Below are 18,424 nucleotides of genomic sequence, written 5' to 3'. Positions count from 1 at the left end.
CCTTTACAGATGTTTTGAAACTGTCACCTTGAAGACAGCTTGACAGTGAAACAGGAGCATTCCTTACAGCAGTCATATCTCCAGTTACCTGTAAATTAACCAAAAACAACACACTAAACCAAACTATAGAGTGACAAACCATAACATGAAGTTTCCTCAGTAAGCAAGGCATCTGACATATTAAAAATCACAGAACGAGAAATCCCAGATAAATATGGCACCGTTTCATATATTACACTTCTCAGTAAGGAATAATAAAACACTTGGGAGTCACTTAGAGAAGGTACATCCATTGTTGCTAAGGAGAAGCTAAGGGATGTAGGCATGGATGCTACAGCTAGAACGCATGGCAACAGTGCCAAGGTTTGCTACTGGTGCCAACCTCATTTGCAATAGTAAAATCTAATATTTAACCATCCTTGCTCGCCGACGCCCCCTACCCCTTCGGCCCTCCCTCTCCTCGAGCGATGCCGCAGGAGCGAGGGACGCCTAGGCCGGCTGCAAGAGTGAGCGCGCCAGCCCCGAGCTCCGCCCCAACGCCAGATCTAGTGCCAAGGGCAAGCTCGCCGGCGGGCGGCGGCCACTGCCATCTTTGGTGCTTCCTCTCATTCCCCCCCGCTCTGGCTGCTCGCGCTTCCTCATGGGCCTCGGGCCGGCCCGACACGCTGGATTGCCCGTGCTTCTCGGGCGCTATTGGGCCGTGCCTGGCCAGGCCCGTGCCGAGCCGGGCCAGGACGGCCCGTTGGACATCTACAGTGCCAGCCTAATATATTTGCAAATAGCCCAACCCAACAAGAGAAAGAATGCCCGGCGTGCGTCTTTTGCCCTGACGAGGGCTTCTTTTTGGTGGTGGGTGCGTCTTTCTTCGACCGAGATACTCCCCCAAATCCTCGCCCCTTCCCTCCAGTGATCACCTCGCTCCGCCTCCGCAGTCCGGCGACCCTTCGGCTACGTGTCGACAAAACCCCGCCGCCGCGCCTGCATTCGCCCGCTCCCCTTCGCAGCCTTCAGCTGCACGTCCTTCCCCGCCGCTCCCTGCATGTCATCGCCAGGTGAGAAAATGGTTTCTCCCCCGCTACGGCCTGACAAAGTGAAGGGCAAGCAGCCAGCCGAAATCACTTTAGTAAAAAACTTTTTAACTTTTTCTCTAGCAAAATTACTATTTTACTATGCACTTTAGATACATAGTAAAATCTAAGTAACTTCTTACTCATGATGCGCTGTGTGAGCCTACAATCTAATCAACATAGCATTAAGGCGTAATAGCATCACAACATAATAGCGAACCCATGATTCTTGCTAATATCTCACAATAACGCGTGCAACCACCTCCTATTGGAATAAGTGGTGACATCCACCAATCTGAGACGCGTATGTACAGATTTCAAATGGCAAATTGGCAAATGCAGAAGGACGGAAATTAACGCCCGGACACAACAACAGACAATTGCCTGAACCAGAGTAAAAAAGACAAGACAGAATCTATGACATGCTCTGGAACATGGACGAACTAGTCAGACTCTTATTTATGGCACCAGCCTCCTAATTCGCCAAGGTAAAGATCGAGGGAGGACACCATGTTCCTTCCCACGACATCTCTTTGCTTACAATTTCCTCTGACCAGACCGACCGCCATGGGCGTTGGAGGTTCGGAGGAGAAAATCCAACCAACATGAATTGTTGGTCAACCATCTTTGCTAGATGACTCGTATATCACATCCATGTACGTCTGCACGGTGGGCATGTCTAGCCCCGGGAACCTGTGAGGGGCGTCGGGGTGGAACTCAATCTTGATGAATGGCCACTTCATAACCTGTGCTGCGCTGCATTCTTCGTGACCATCTCCGATCGCACAGAAGCGGACATTTGGACCGTCAAAGCGCTCCTTGATCCATTTGAAGCACTGCAGCTTCCCCACTTCCCATGAGCTGTAAACTGCAACACGATAGCAAACTGTTACTACCGACTTTGCCTGATAAAAGCTATTCAAATAGCAGAAAGATTAGAAAGGGTAGCTTCCATGTATAAAATTTTATAAGGTACATGGAACCAAATATCACTGATTCATTGGAGAAGACAAGTGTTATATTTTGTATCACTTGTCAGGTAGATTCGTTGTTTGCAAGGTGGTGACATATGCAACAGAAAAGAAGTGCTCAAAGGGGATGTTCCAGAACTGGAGGCATACCATTCTCAGATGAGACCACATCATTAAGGCGATACAGCAAACATTTGGCAAGGCTTGGAATCAACGACCCTGATGTAACTATGCAATTGATGCTTGAAGAGTTGGTAGTAGGTGCCGCTGCTGATTTGCCCAATGCTTCTTCCAATAGCTTATGAGCTGCATAACAGGAGAAAAAAGTGTTCAAGACAGTGAAAATGATAGGAATGAAACTAGAATTTAATAGGTAAAAGTTCGTCCTTCCTAACCATCTAATGTCCTGTTTCTCCTTGTTTCTGCAGATAATTGAGGTGGAGACACTAGTCCACAAATTTCAGTAAAGCTTATGAACAAAGACTGAGTTTATAGTTCAGGGGAAAAGGTTATTGGCAAAACAAGATTTAAGCAGAGGATAATAAGTATCAGTAGGGGAGCAAGCTCTGACCAAGGTAATAGGAGAGAACCTTCCCCAGTGCAAGAACTAGACTATTACACATGTATCCAACTGTTATACAAAGAACCCTCCATAGTGTAAAACAGATGGGGGCTGCAGAATGAACCCTCCATGCTTACAGACTGATGTAAAACAACCAATAAATTCTTCAGTTCACTAATGCAACAATCTCCAACATTGTAAAACAGATGGGGGCTATATTTATATTCTATTATTATGTAATATTAGGCTCCGGCAGATTGTTATTGGTTGTAATCTCTTATAGCTTAGATGATGTCAGCGCCTCAACACTAGAAACAATTAACAAAAAACTAGTGCAAATAAGAATACCTGAAGACAGCCAGCCATCAGTATATTTATCAGTCAAATTGTACAGATCGTTCCAGACTTTGACCATGTGTTTGTCCAGAATTTTTTCCAGACCCTGCAAGCACAGACACAGCCCAATTTAGCGATCACAAATATCCCAGTAATAGAAATATGGTTGCAAAAGCAATCGGCCTACATAAGAACAAATACAAAAGCAACAGAAAGCTGCTTATCTAATAATAATGTTTCTCTGAAAAATTCCCAGTACTGAACTTTCAGGACCCAATTACTTGCCGTTACTAAACTGAACTCTTTCTAAGATTAAAACTTCTTTGCAAAAGGGCCTCCAACAATTCACACTGTCCCATTGAATACTGCAGAAGAGAGCCTTCGTAGGTTTGGAGATCCAGTTATAAAGTTCAGCTGCCTAATACTATAATCTAAAAGATGGGCAGACTTTCTTTACACATTTCCCTGCTTCCACCTTGATACAGGATTACACCCACAGTGTGGCAACTCTTTTAAAGTATACAGACAAATGCATATATATTGTAACAGAAAACACAGACTGTTACCATAGGCACACATCTAGTTAAATAAGCTGTAAGTTTCATTCGCAAGAAATGAAATGAGAGTTACAGTAATTCACTAAAAGAGTGGTCAGGGCACTGCTTCCCACCATATTTAGAAGGTTCAATCTTAAATACATCCATAAAGTTCCCATTACAAGGTTGGCATCTACCTTTCCATATCAAAATAGGAATGCAATAACATGGATACCATAAAGCGAAAAACAGATAGCAAGCTTCAATAATCTTATGAAGGAAAACCTTTAAAGCAAATAGTGCAAGACAAGGTAATTCTTGTGTCACCTTTGCATATTTCTCTCCAATAGCACGATGCCTGTAAGCAAGCTTCTTTTTGTTGACATCATCATAGGGTGAACTAAAACAGTCAGCCTCAAAATCATATGAGGTCAAGTCTCTCCCGTCATCATATTCACTCAAAGCATTAAGATAAGGTTCATTGTAGTTCTCAATCTGCGTTAGTGTGAAAACGACCAGATCAGTCAAAACAAAAGAGATGAACATAAGAAGGTGAAACAGCGTGTCCAAACAATGAACAGCTAAATGACTTAGGCAGAACAGTGAAGAAAACAATATGCAATAACTGAGCAGGCAAGCTAGATGAATGATCAGGGAAAATTTCATCTATGGGACAAATAAAACTAACTTTCATAGGGATATCTACATTGCCATCTTAGTCAGGAAACAGGAAATCAGAATGGACGCTTCAAATTTCTAGAACCAAAATATTAGGCATCCTAACAAATTTCTGTACAATTTTGCTACAGGGTTCTGAAAAATATAAACAATGGAAAGTAGATCGCTAACATGTATGAAATCATGGGTTTAGGTGCTAACTTACCTCCTCATAAAAGAAGTGCTCATCACAGAGTTCGAGAATAAGGTTCTCCCAGCGCTTCCCAATTTCAACACTTTTCTCACGGTCCTTGACGCCGTCAAAGGCCCCAGCATACGACCCATCCAGAAGCGACTTGAGCAAAATAAGTGTCTCATCCATGTCCCATATGTACACCTTCAAAGGTTGCTCTGTCACAGCATCAACTGAAGCTTCACCAGTAGCCAAAGCAGGGACAACCTCATCCATTTCACTCCTGTTCAAAGACCAGACAACGTCACGCTAGAATCCATAATTACAGGCAACTACCTAATTTCAGATGATTCCAATTTGGCATGCCATGAAAAAGGGCCCCTGATGGTTACAGAATTTACTATTTGTGCGCGAAATATTATTGCAGGAACATGACATGAGGCATCATATCTGATTCTGAAACTCCAAAAGGAAAGCGATAAATGAACCAACCAAAATCAAGAGAGGGCCCTTTATTTGTCTAGCACTCTAGCACGCATACAATTCATGACATGAGGCGTCGTATCCGATCCTGAAAGTCCAAGACAAAATCGGTACACAAGCCTAACCAAAATCAAGAACAGACACTTCGACTGTCTAGCACGAGGATAATTCATCTGTCGGCCTGATACGACAGCATGATGAAACGGATTCATTGGCAGATACTTACTGATGCGTGCACCTACGGAATTTTCTATTTGTGCATGACATTTTGTAGCAAGAACATCATATGAGGTGCCGTGTCTGATCCTGGGACTCCAAAAGGAAACAGTACACGAGCACAACCAAAATCCAGAGGAGGCAATTTAACTGTCTTGCAGAAGGATAATTCATTTGTCAGCCTCCCAATACGACAGCATGGTAAAACAGCTTCATCGACAGTTAATGACTGATCTGCTGTACAGAATCCCCTCACCCAATAGGTGTCGGGTGCGTGTGGTGACATCTGGGGTAGAGTGTCTGAGACGCTACAGATGGCATGGCTGAGTAGTAGTCTGTCTGAGATCATTCATATCCACCTGAACCTGCAACGGGTAGCAGGGTTGGAACAAAGTAACCTGCCCTATGGGGTGCAGTCGAATCGCCCAAACGAACCTTGGTTACCATGTGCCAATCAGTCTGACGATGAAGAAGGTAACCCAAGAATTGAATGAACGGATTATTGGACAGGACTAAGCAGGGCGCCAGTGAACGGATGAAGAAAGTAAAGTGATTGGATATAGTTAAGAAAGATTCAAGCTTGAGAGTAAGGCAGGCAGGCAGGCTAGGGTTCCTCACCAGCAAACGATGAAACCAATCCAACACCTGACGGGTGGATCTCCGCACCGCGACGAGGGAGGGCCAAGGGGACCGGGATTGCTGGCTCCCACCGTCGCCGGCGATAAGGCCGCCGATGAAGAGGCACAGCAAGGCGTGAGGGAAGGGGCGATTTGTGGGGAGGAATCAGAGCAGGGCGAGGGCGAGCCGGCGAGGGGATGTGGGGAGAAGAAGAGCAAGCAGCGCAGTGCCGCAGTGCCGAGCACAAAGCGCTGACGCCCGACGAGGAAGGGAGTTGCACAGCGGCTTTTTCTGTTTTGATTTGAGCCAAATTCCAAACAGCCTCGTGAATTCGTTCGCCAGCCTCGTGTTTTTAGCTGACACATCCTAGAGTCCGTAGGGTTATGTTTCACCTATTTTACACGAGACACTATAGTGTGAAATTGTTTTGTATGTCGAGGCTAAAATGAACTAGAAGTTGGAGTGAAGCCACTATTTTTAGCTTCACCGGTGAAACCGTTTTGAGAAAAATCCTCTCAAACAGGGTCCAAAAGTTTAAAATCCAGCTCCTTTGCAAAATTGTTATTTATTTACTTACTCACTTTTACGGATGGCAGTGGAGAATGGTTTGGTCCTTTTCGGCTCAGGTTTTATCTGAAATTTATTCTAAATCTTGCATTTGGACACAGATTTATTTGCAAATATATTTCTACTTCTTTGGTGATCTTGTTATTTCTTGTTATAACTTGTTATTTCTAGATCTGCCATTTGCACACACAGGTTTTATTTCTCGAAGGTCAGGTGGCTTTCTGCGCGGATGTTGAGTGGCTCGGGCTGGAAAACTCCAGCAAGCTGCATCCAAACGGGCCAAAAAAACTCACGCGTGGAAGGTTTCCACGTGAGAGCTCCCTTCGCCGGGGAAAAGGCTCCGGAACCTCGCGGGGTAATCCCGCCCGATTAATCCCCAAATCCCCGATAAACCTGCGCGGCCCGCACCACCGCTCGCCCGCACACGCCAAAACGCCACGCGCTCCTCCCCGTTCCTCCGCAAACCTCCCGCTCGGCTTCTCCGATCAGCGCCACCTCCCCCTCGAAACCTAGAATCAGATGGTGTTCTCTCACCCGGTGAATCCGCGGGAGGTGCGCCGCGCATAGGTAGGATAGGAGGAGAGGTGCGCGCGGGCCGTGCGGCGCGGGCGCGCTCGTAGTAGGCAGGGATGGAGACGACGCGCCTCGTCGTTGGAGCGGCGATGCGAGCCAAAACCACCGCCTCCACCAGCTCCTCAATCCCGGCGGCGGCGTCGCCTCCCGCATCCGCGCGGCGGGGCACATTGCCCTCTCTTCGCCCGCGCTGCTCGACCCACGCTTCTCACCCGCTGCTCCTACTCCAGGTGCGTACAAATCCGCACCCATCACGAGCTTGTGCAGTCATGCTCGTTCATTTGCGTGCCCGTGCCGTGCGTTCACGTGTTTCTCTGTGCGTGTCCGCGCGTGCGCGCTCCCTGCCTTATTTGATTGTCCTTCCATACGCGTGTCAGGAAGGGGAACGGCAATCCTCGCGGTACGCCCCGTCGCGAGAGCTCCAGTACCGTGCGGTGGGTGCCCGCTATCTCTGCGTTGTTACCATTTTTGTAGCGTTTGAGCTGGAGCAGCCAGTGATTAATATGTCTATGCTGGGTTTCGAAGAGAGCAGTGATCAGGTATGAATTGAGATGGACACAGATAAATACTCATCATCTTCTACCATCGTTCTGCTATGCTGGATTAAAAGGATTACGAATCTCTGCTATCCCAGGGAACAGATTTGGCTAGGGAACAACGCAAGGGTGACATTATGGAGCTCTTCAGCCAGGCTCAACGGAGTAATTACTCTTCCCTTCTTTGTTCAATGTAGTTTTATGTTCTGCGACAGCTTTGAGGCTACAAGGACAACACAGTTTTCAACTAGATTCACATCACTGTGGTTTTCTGATTAATAGGTAAAATAATTTGTACATCACAGATATCCTGTCCCTAAACAAGCAGCGGCTTCTGGCCATGGAGGAGCTGAAGAAACTGCAAGATGAAAATAAATCGCTTCTTCAGGAAATAGAAGTGCTAGAAACGGAAGTGCAAGGTGCGTTCCCATTTTTCAGCATGGAGTTAGTCGGGTCAGAATCCAGATTATGAAACTGTACTTCCTTCAGATGTCATTTCATATGTCTCTCTCTTTACCTTTACACCTTTGATTTTCTCACGGGAGCCCTTTCAGGTGTCCCTCTAGAAGCAGTGCAATCATCAACATTCTGTGAGTTACTCCTGCGAATAGATACAATGGTTGTTTCTGGAATGATCAGCATGCACGAAGCATCTGATTTAAGAGAGAAAGTTGTCAATAATAGAAGCATAATACAAAGCACTTTTTCTGAGATTCATCATAAGGCAAATACTGAACTGCTGTCCAAACTTCGACTCTTTCTGCGTAAACCAATAGATTATGCTACCTCTTACCTCTGTCCGAACTGCAACTCTTACTGTCTCTCATTCAAAGTTTCTGCTATACTGTACAGCTGCATATGGGTATCTTTTGGCACCCAGCCACCCACTTGAGTGAGCTTGAAGATGCTCGCCAAAATGGCAACTTGTTGCATTCTTCTATCATCTGCGAAGTGGCAAGAGAATCTTCTTCCGCACCTGCCCTCGCTTCAATTCGTCCACCTCGCCCGGGTTGCTTAGGTCGTCGTCGTCTGGCGGATGCTTTGCCGCCGTAGTTGGTTGTTGCTCCGGGCAGATGCTTTGCCATCGCGGTTGTTCTGTTCGGGCGGATGCTCTGCCGCCACGACCTTTAGCACCCTTGATGAGGTTGTACCTTTTGGCAGGATCAGGAGAGTGGCTGCGTCTAGGTCTGTGGGTTCGAGTGTGCTTCCTCTTTGTTGTTTCGCATCGTGTGGTGGTTGTTTGTGTGTTTCTTCAGTGTTTCTTTTTCTTTGATCCTTTGTACTCTCGTGTTGGTCAAGCTCTGCTTGGCTTCATCAAGATTGTGTGTGTAAACTGCTTTCTTCTTAATTGAAAGGTGCTTAGACACTCTAGAAGAAAAATGGCAACTCATACATTCTTGCCACATATTTCGTCCAGTGTAATCATGGAGCTGTGCATTTACTTTATCATAGTCAAGCAACCTGTTTAACTTGAATCTCCGTTATCATGTTTGTCGCTGCTATATTTCATCCTATGTTCAATGCGGGAAATCTCTTGATGTTGGGCACATCTGCAGTGAACTAGACCCAATATCATCATGTGGATCATTGTCGACCTATGTTGCCAGTGTATCTTGTGCGGTTCAAGGAAAGGGTAACTTGGTGGAGGTGATACTGCCCAAGTATGCAATCTCTTTGCCCTTACCGAATCCTTGGTACAATAATACTGCTGCAGGCTTACTAGATCAGCTGGACACCTAAGTTTACGTGTTGTAATTCCAATTTGTCATATGAATTTGAAAATTTCTTGGGGTTGATTTAGCATCAACAATGTTCAACTAGATAACATGCTTCTGAGATTTTAGCTGTACTGCAACGTATTAATACTCTAATAAGTTACACGAGGTAACAAATCATTGCGTATAAAAGTAAAAACAAAATTCTGAAATGTAGACATCAATATCCAGATGATGTGAGTTTTTTTCTCATTCTATATGGATTTGTAAGCTGAACATTCTTCTGAAGATTTGAGTTCAATTAGTTCTGATCACCATCTATGATTCATAACCGTACCATTTACACCATTGAGGACAGCACATCCCAAATGATTCCATTACTTAACCAAACATTTTAATTTTAGGAAGCCTAGATCAACCTAGGAGGAACTAGGCTGTTTTAATTAAGAAGCAAATGGGCAACCAAATTCACCTTGACAAGGACCCGAACTTGGGTAGTCTAGGTTTACACATCCACACTTCCAACCAAGTTAGGGTCAGTCCTCCATTTTTTTTCCTTTCTTCTTTTTTGTCCACTGATCTTATGTGTGTCATATTTGAAGTTTGTTTTATCCTTACTAATATGATAATATCCATTGCTTTGGCTTGTGCCTTATACATCTTGATTATTGGAAGCAAAGCTATCATGTTCATTGCATTCGTGTGGCCCAAATTAGGTACACCAGCATAAACATGGATGGAATTCATGGTCTGAGGAAAGCTGAGGCAGAATATGAATCTTATTTTGGTGATATTTGGCATAAAAACAGAATATGGACTGGGTAAACATACACTCCTAGTATGCAAAGAGGCCTAACGAGCCCTAATATCTTTCTCTTGTCTTATTTTAGTTGATATAATTACATTCTGATCATATTGTTCCTTCGTGCTTCTGTCTTTGTGGAGTTCTAGAGGTATTCTCCTAATTTTTCTTCTTTGATGTAGTACTTCAAGTGGCGTTGGTCTTATACTCATAGAACCAGTCCAGCTCTCCTATTTCAATCGTGATATGTTACGTGGCTACCCTGATGACTTTGAGCGGTATGTATTACTATATTAGGATAATGACACACTTTTACGACTATAACATGCACAAGGACCTGATTTTGAACTGATTATATTTGCATAACTGTTAAGCATTGTAGGGTTTTAGAAAGCTTTTTATTGAAAGATCAATATATGGCACAATGGTGGGATGCTGTTTCTATTTTGCATCTGACATACAAATTACATGTTCTTACTGTTTCTTCTTCTTCTTCTTCTTCTTCTTCTTCTTCAGATTTTCCTATTTTTCCCATGCATCGTTGGATTATATTGTAAAATCTGGAAAGCAGCCAGACATTTTACACATACATAACTGGGAAACTGCTATAGTGGCACCGCTTTTCTGGGATATATTTGCTCACCAGGTCAGTTCTACTTAAGTGTATTTATTATTGATTATATGCTCATCTCTCTCAAAGACACTGCCTTCTCAATTTGTGCGTGCTTTTTAATGGTTTGATAATAGTTCATAGATTATTTATTCTAAAACCATCCAATGTTCTTCCTTGCTTCTTCATGTTAAGTGCATGATAACATTTTCTGATAGGATTTTGTCCTATTATCGCCAATGGAAAATATCTCATTCTGGAAACAGAAGAAGAAATATGTGAAGGATTTTGTAACACAAATAATTTACATTCTTTGTTAGATCGAAAGAGTACTTACCGGATTTATTAGGAATCCTGCTAGTTTACAGGTCAACCATTCAGCTAGGGGTGTCAGCAATTCTCAAGAGTACACAATACATGATCTGTGTTGTCACTTTATCCATATGGTGTGCAATTTTCTAAACCTGGCCAGCAATGCCCCTCTAAATGAAGCTCTGATTGTTTACCATGAGCTGCCACATGAATGTTCTCATTTTCAGTGGGAGTGTAATCTGTCATGCCTTGCCATGGTTGTTGCACTCCAACTTTGATTCCAAAGTGTGAGTTTACATCATGTGTTAAACATTACAGATGTATATGGGAATCAATAGTAATTTAGCATTTTCCTATCAAAGTCTTTATATAACTTTGTTATGCTTTCAGGGGCTTGAGAACACTCGAATATTATTGACATGCCAAGACTTGAATTCCCAAGTAAATATCCAGTATAACTCTTCCACCATCGATACTTCTTGAATATAAGATTGATGCAAACTTTAAGATTCAAATCGCCTACTGTCTTCTAATAATGAAAACATCTTTTGCGCATATATTGAGCCATTTTTGAGGGCTTAGTAGTGCAAGTACCTGCATCTACTAATGGTTTCTTGTTTTTCTTAAATATTGTATGTTTCATGCAATTGCTACTAGTGCCTAGAGGAGCCAAATAAGGTGGAGATGTGTGGGCTTGATCCTCCTAAGCTTCATCGTGCTGATCGTCTGCAGGATCCTAATAAGACACATCTTGTTAATATTCTTAAGGTGAGTCTTCTTTAAAATTGAGAAATTAGATGCTTTTATATATGCTAGACATTGATGGCCGTCGGACCATGTGTATCTAAATTTCTGGTTACTCTGCCTTCACAAACTATAGTACTGGGGGGCAATTTTGTCTCTCTGTGGGAAACTTTTTCAAACATGTGCACATTTTCCTTGTATATAATTTTAAAATGCCAGATAGAAGTAAATTGTTTCAAATGCCCTTGACATACCTGATTAAATCTATATCTTTCTATTAACTTCTGCTCATATATATATGTGCAGGGAGGAATTGTTTACTCAAATAAAGTTGTTTTAATGTCCTCAATCCATTCGAGAGATGTTCTTATACGGGGTTTGAGACTTGGGTTGGAAGCAACATTAACTGCACATAAGTAATTATCTGTTTTTTTAAAGATTTCCATAATTTTTCTTCCATGAGACATAGAAAAATGCTGGTTGCAATTGGTAATTGCTTTGCTGAGATTTTCTGAGACACTTAATTTCCTTTAAGGGAGAAGAAATTGGTTGTTTCTCATGGATTGGATGGTGAACTTTGGTATCCATCAAAAGACATTTATCTTCCTTGGCGGTATTCTGCCAATGATATTGAGGGGAAGTCCATTTGCAGAGAAGCACTTAAGCGACGACTTGGGTTCAGGAGTGGTTCGTCCATTATAGTATGTACCCCCATTGTTTTGAACATTGTACTTCTGTTTGTTTAGTTGTACATTGAGCATATCATGAGTTAAGTGCCATTTGTTAGGTAGGATGTATCTGTGATGGTTATTCAGATATTCATAATCTCAAGGAAGCAGTTCATGTTGCTCTGCGCAAAAGTGCTCAGGTTTCTGTAGTTATTAGTTACCTTCCCTTCAACTTAAAGAATCGTTTTTTTTCTTAGTATAGTTGCAAGATTATGTACCATGCAGGTCATCTTCATGGGAAAGTTAGGATCTGTCGTGAACTCAACTGTGCGGGCATTAAAGGAAGAGGTAAAGGTATCGCTATTCCATGTCTAACATAACTCGTTTAAGCATTCTATGTCATGGCACACTGCATGTTCAATCTAATTCCATTTATTTGTCACTTATTCAGTTTATCAATCTTGATGATGACATAGCATTCGTCGAGGAATACAACGAGACATTTGCACATTTAATATATGCAGGCTCTGATATCATTCTTTGCTCTTCCTTTGAAGACCCATCGCTTCAAATAGCAGTATGTGAAAGCAGCCCTTTTTTATTTCCGCTTAGTAAATTAAGGCTCAATGTATAAGGATGCTTGTAGCTTGTAGCTAACAAAACTAAGTGCTGTTTAATTTTATGGAAGGAGGTTTCCAGAATCTGGCTGATTGTAGGTGTGAAATCATTGAATTGAGGGTGAAATAATGAAATTAGCCCCCCTTGCCACAGAACCGGTGAAAATTCATTTCCATATGCTATTAAGAAAGAATGACCACTGAGTGCACACGACTCCTTATAGTGACTCATTCCTTTTGCATGTCATGTATGCTTCAATTGCAAACATGTTATCTAGCGACTGCAATTTCCACGCCCCCCTCCCCAAATAAGCAGGGGTACATGCATATTTTTTTTCTTATTGTTTCTGCCAGAAAACATGTATGCGTATTTTTCTTTCTGAAAAAAATAAAAACAATAGTTTTAGTACACATCGTTTTCCTTTCAAATAAAGACAACAATTTTTATTTGTTACGATGATTTTATTCAGCATGCTGCTGTATATATATACATATTTTTATTAACAGACCTTGCTGATAATTTATTTCTGTTAAACTGTGTTGCATTTAGCAACATCATTAATTACTTCAGTTATATTTCAGGACACATGAAAAAAATATCTACTATGATTAGTTTCTGCCCAACTGTTATGCCTCTTAATAAAGTCTCTTTGTGGGCAGGTGAAGGCAATAAAGTATGGATGTGCACCAGTACAGATAAACTTTCCCAACGATGGATCCAGGTAAAAAACCACTAAACATTTAGAATTTACTTGGGCAATTCCTCTGTGTGATCTGATTTAGATGAAATGTTTGATGCACTGAACTGAAACTGCATGAATTGACAATTATGTGTATATGTGATTATGTGTTTCTAATGGCCTCTGTTTATATGCATCTGTCACCAGGCAATCTGAGGGGCGTGATTGCCGCAACAGAGTAATGTCTAAGTATATCATCTCAACCTATGGAGAGTTCTCTCTTCTTCAAGCACTTGATAGTTTTGTAAGTTCACAATCTCAATTGTGCACAATTAATCATCTATAAAATATTGAATACTGTTCCTAACCTGGGCATAGGCCAAAGTTACAATCAACAGGCCCCGGAAGCTGAAATCCTGAAATGATATTGTATTTTGAAGTTATTTGCTTCTTGAATTGACACATAGTTTACTACTTAATGTGCAGAAGAATGACCCTTCCAGTAGGGATCAGCAGATAAAAGATGGGATGGTTAAGGTTTTAGCATGGGATGCTGAGTGCTATGACCTTCACTGGGAGGCCTATTCCTCTTTAAGGAAGCTGTGAATTGGGAATCCGTCAAGAAAGCATTAGGCACCAGATCCCCAAATAAAAGGTACAATGTTTGCACTTAATCCTGTAAATTTAGTTTTTCTAGGTTAACTATAAATCAAGCTAAGCAATTCGTTCATTCTATTTGTTGTAAATAAGTAAATGGTGAACAACAGTTCATAAAGCTTGTGGTTTTCCTATACTTGTAACAAATGGCCTCAAACCATTGTTAAATCATGTCGTTTTGTCCAATAAGCATGCAAGAGATCTGCATTCAGTTTCACAAAGTTTAGTAATTACTTTCCCTTTTTCTTAAAGAAAATAATGAAGAGTATACGAGATTGGCACATATAGTGTTGTTTTGATAAATTATATAATATTATGTCAATGATTTTTTGTCGCCTCCCTGGGATCTTGCAATCGACATAAACTTCTTTGAAGCTCTTCGACATTACCTTATCTCATTGGAGTTACCTGAAGGACTTAATCCCCATCTCACAAGTTGAGCAATCTGTTCATTTCAGATAGGGTTAAACTTGCAAACTTTTTTTATTTGTTTGTTTAATTTTCTTCAACATGTGCGCACCTTTTTATAATTACATCCTAAAAAATCCAAGTTGAATCGATTATTCACTAAAAGAGTGGTACACATATTGCGATCTACACACTGTATGTATATGTGCTGCCCTCTTCAAGATCGAGGACATCTTGCTGTCTGAACAATAAAGGAAGATCCTGTTGTTCCCTGGGAAGCAACGTTTGCCTCTCCTCCGGATTGACATGAGCCTGAGCCCACGGGTGCTGCTGGTATCTCCTCAGCCTCTCAGCAACCTCCTTCATCGTCGGCCGTTCCTCCCCGCTCATGCTCAAGCATCGCATCACAAGGTGAGCAATTTCTTCAAACACCTCGGCTCTCATCTCGTTCCTCAGCTGGCTGTCAAGAAGCTCTTCATGCCGACCAGCCTTCATTGCCGTCATGAAGCATGACACGAGGCTCCTGTCTTCCTCTGGCCCATCGAAGTAGAGTGCCTTCTTCCTGGTTAGAAGCTCCAGCAGGACGACGCCAAAGCTGTACACGTCGCTCTTATCCGTTAGCTGGCATGTCATAAGGTATTCAGGGTCCAGGTACCCGCAGGTCCCCTGCACCAACGTTGCAATCTCGGCCTCATCACTGGGTGCCAGTTTTGATGCCCCGAAATCTGAAACTTTCGCGGTGAGCTTGTCATCAAGCAGAATGTTCGCCGTCTTGACGTCTCCATGGAGGATCGGCGGCGACGCAGACGAGTGCATGTACGCAAGTGCCTCGGCTGACTCTGCCGCTATCCGGAGACGGGTGTCAAAGGTTTTGTCAGCCTTGAGATCCTTGTGGATGTAATGGTAGAGAGTGCCGCTGGAGACGAACTCATAGACCAGCATGGGCACTTCCACTTCGAGGCAGCAGCCAAGAAGCTTCACGACGTTCCTGTGGTTGATCTGGGAGAGGATGAACATCTCCCTCGCGAACTCCTTGGTCTGCGCCTCCTCCATCATCTTCGACTTCTTGATGGCCACCACCGTCTTGTCCTCGAGCACGCCCCTGTAGACGACGCCGTGCCCGCCGCGGCCGAGAACTCGGTCATCGGCGAAGTTGTTGGTCGCCTTCTCGAGCTCCTCCACGGAGAATATCTTGAACCCGCCTGCTCCGGCGCCGGCGCTGCTGTAGGAGCGCATCTGCTGCTGCAGGATCACACCCCCGTTCTGCTCGAAGAACCTCTGCTTCGTCCTGATGAGCTTCCTCTTCTGGAGCCCAAGGTAGAGCCAGAAGCACATGAATACTGACAGGAACACTCCGACGCTAACTCCTGAACATCACGTAGTCATCACTCATCAGTATCCCGACAACAAATTGAGAAGATTACAATCATATTCATGTAGCGTTGGATCACAGGATGATGATCTGTGTACCTGTAACCACTTTGAGAGCTAGCGTGAACTTGTCCTTGGGCCGGCAACCGTTCTGCTTGGAGGGATCCCCAGTGGTTCCCGGAGGGCATTCGCAAATGTAGGTTCCCGGCTGATTTGTGCAGTCTCCGTAGCATGGGTATTCGTGTTTGCGATTGCACTCGTCGATGTCTTCCGTTTGCAGAAGCAATTTCAACATTAGGTAAGACAAACAGGCAAAAAAACATGGGAAATCTGCAATGAGCTTATCGCGTTGAGATGAGATGTGTACCTCTGCATCCACCGTCGAGGTAGGGGTTCCCCTCGTACCCATTGGAGCAGTTGCAGCGGTAGCCGTGGCCGTTGCCGATGGAGTCGACGCAGTCGCTGTGGGCGCTCCGGCACGCGTAGTCCGTGGCGTTGCGCCTGGCGGCGGTGCAGTTGCCGACGTTCCGGACGGCCCAGTCGAGCACGACGGGCACGGCGAAGTCGTCGGTGCGGCTGAAGAAGGCGGCGTCGCTGTAGCTGAACCACGCCGTCTCCACCAGGAACACGTAGCGGCAGGTCGTGAAATTTGTGGAGAAGGGCGTCGGGTCTTGCCACCTCTGTGACACCGACGACACGTCGGTGCGCTCGAAGAAGTTTAGCGTGTAGGGCTCGTAGAAGTTGACGCCGGGGGGTATGTCGCTCTGGCAGCACCCGACGCCGGTGCACGACCCTTGCCCTGGGATGGTGAACTGCGACGGCCGGCACACGGACGTGCAGCCGCTGACGAACGATCCCTCCGCGTCGACGAAGTAGCCGAGGCTGGGGCAGCCGGTGGCGACGAGGCGGTTCTTGACCGGGGAGAAGAGGTAGTGGCTACCGATGAGGGTCATGTACGACAGGTTGGTGTTCCGGTCGACGAGCCCCCCCGTGTCGTTGTAGCACCTGCGCGTCGCGTTGAGGTAGGCACGAGCCTCGCCGGCGGCGAGGGACAGGTCGGCGAGCTGGTTGATGCTGTAGAAGGTGAGGCGGGGAGGGGAGCGGGTGTCGTCGCAGAGGAGCTGGAAGCCCCCGACGCCGTCGTCGCGGTAGCAGCCGGCGCCGATGCCAAATGGGTAGGGGATGGTGATGTTGCCGCACCTGTCCCGGCATCCCGGCCGCGCGAGAGGCATCGCCTGTGGCTGCTGCTGCCGCTGAGATGACGCCGGTGTCACCGGCGCCAGCCGCGATAGCAACACGACCAGTGCAACGGCCTGGAGCTGCAGGCTGCTTGCCATTTTTGAGGTGTGTTCTCCCGTTAGACAGTCGGGGTCCGATATATGTGGTGCCAGCGCATCGATGGACCAACAAGCCAACGACCAAAAGGTGATGGCATGATGCATCTGTGTACACGCGCTTCGTAGGTCAGCATCTTTTGACGGGGCGGCTCGTCGGAATCGAATGGTTTTGCTTGACGCCTTGACTTGACTGATGACGCGGTTGCAGGGGGAGGCGCAGCGCAGCGGTTTTTGGGGTGCTGATAGGCGCCAGAATGGGAGCGGGGAGCAAGTTGGTTCTTTCCGCACGAAACTGAAATAAAATAAAAATAACTCGTAATGCCTGTTGCCATAGAAGAATTTGGAGCTTCATTGGCCTACCTTTCTCCTTCGCGCTGAAAGTATAGTATGATACGACTTCAGGAGTTGCAACGAAAGTAGGAGCGGAGCATAGTTCGGATCAAAGGGGACCAATGCCCCCCTCTCTAAAAATTTATGGTTCTTATTTTTGAACCAAATTTAAGATTCCTTTAAACAAAAATGCACTTGATTTTATTTAAACATTGCTAGCCCTTTTAGATTTGCAATATATAGGAAATTACTCCAACCTCCAAAACTGAGTGGAAAGAGGCTGAAGCGGTGAAATGTGGTACTGTTTTTTTTGCTACGCATCGAGGTACGTGTGTCAAAAATAAATACTATAACTATTCTCGTGTTCGTGCTCTTGTTCTCTCTTGCTGATTGAGTCTCATCGGAGCAGAACTTGTCAGTATATTTATAAGCATATTCGAAATACCGGCCAACAAGTCTTAGTGTTGACAAAAATCATCACAGCCACCTCCCTATCGTCGGACACGTTCTGTGAATGCGAGTATCCAATATCCATATTAGACCGATGACTCGCATTGGAATGGGTAGATTCCATCATGGAAAACCTAGAAGTGGTGACAACAAAACATTGCACCACCTCAACGTATATTGATGTAGAAGGGGATCAAACAAATGGAAGAAAACGAAAGGCAAAAACAAGGAGAAAAGCAGTGCTATGCTCCAAGGACAATTTCCCTAAGCCATTTTGCACGGGCCAAAGTACCAGGCCATCGCCTCTTCTTTTATCTTTGCTATTAGAGCTTCTACAGTGGAGTGTGTGCACTGAAAAATTCGGACGTTGCTTTCCTTCGAAATCTTCCAAGCGATAAGGAGCAGTAG

The 18,424-nt window shown here is 44.5% G+C and overlaps 2 protein-coding genes and 1 pseudogene across 2 annotated transcripts; 1 reads left to right on the top strand and 2 right to left on the bottom strand.

The window, feature by feature from the left end:
* Positions 1-1,252: 1,252 nt before the first annotated feature.
* LOC101779724 (eyes absent homolog 4) lies at positions 1,253-5,949 on the bottom strand. Its single transcript, XM_004964258.4, has 6 exons — positions 5,640-5,949; positions 4,356-4,605; positions 3,800-3,967; positions 2,949-3,042; positions 2,189-2,344; positions 1,253-1,935 (listed from the first exon to the last, which is right to left on the bottom strand). The coding sequence occupies exons 2-6, from the start codon at positions 4,596-4,598 to the stop codon at positions 1,685-1,687; spliced, it is 912 nt and encodes a 303-aa protein (XP_004964315.1). The 5' UTR covers positions 4,599-4,605; positions 5,640-5,949; the 3' UTR covers positions 1,253-1,684.
* A 585-nt stretch (positions 5,950-6,534) lies between these two features.
* On the top strand, positions 6,535-14,403 carry LOC101779333 (annotated as a pseudogene).
* A 181-nt stretch (positions 14,404-14,584) lies between these two features.
* On the bottom strand, positions 14,585-17,275 carry LOC101778923 (wall-associated receptor kinase 1). The gene is made up of 3 exons (XM_004964257.3): positions 16,267-17,275; positions 15,999-16,166; positions 14,585-15,895 (listed from the first exon to the last, which is right to left on the bottom strand). The coding sequence occupies exons 1-3, from the start codon at positions 17,234-17,236 to the stop codon at positions 14,715-14,717; spliced, it is 2,319 nt and encodes a 772-aa protein (XP_004964314.1). The 5' UTR covers positions 17,237-17,275; the 3' UTR covers positions 14,585-14,714.
* Between the last annotated feature and the right edge of the window lie 1,149 nt (positions 17,276-18,424).

The sequence above is a fragment of the Setaria italica genome, chromosome IV (assembly GCF_000263155.2).
Source record: "Setaria italica strain Yugu1 chromosome IV, Setaria_italica_v2.0, whole genome shotgun sequence".
NCBI lineage: Eukaryota > Viridiplantae > Streptophyta > Magnoliopsida > Poales > Poaceae > Setaria > Setaria italica.
This window is presented reverse-complemented; position numbering and strand designations above follow the sequence as displayed.

What these genes read in the sequence shown, in the direction of transcription:
- LOC101779724 (XM_004964258.4), bottom strand. Translation starts at nt 4,598, where the DNA reads ATGGATGAGGTTGTCCCTGCTTTGGCTACTGGTGAAGCTTCAGTTGAT. An exon ending in TTGGAGAGAAATATGCAAAG is followed by an intron (nt 3,043 to 3,799) that starts GTGACACAAGAA and finishes CTGTGCTTGCAG; the next exon opens with GGTCTGGAAAAAATTCTGGA. An exon ending in TGATGGCTGGCTGTCTTCAG is followed by an intron (nt 2,345 to 2,948) that starts GTATTCTTATTT and finishes CCTGTTATGCAG; the next exon opens with CTCATAAGCTATTGGAAGAA.
- LOC101778923 (XM_004964257.3), bottom strand. Translation starts at nt 17,236, where the DNA reads ATGGCAAGCAGCCTGCAGCTCCAGGCCGTTGCACTGGTCGTGTTGCTA. An exon ending in CCTCGACGGTGGATGCAGAG is followed by an intron (nt 16,167 to 16,266) that starts GTACACATCTCA and finishes TGCAAACGGAAG; the next exon opens with ACATCGACGAGTGCAATCGC. An exon ending in AGCTCTCAAAGTGGTTACAG is followed by an intron (nt 15,896 to 15,998) that starts GTACACAGATCA and finishes CGTGATGTTCAG; the next exon opens with GAGTTAGCGTCGGAGTGTTC.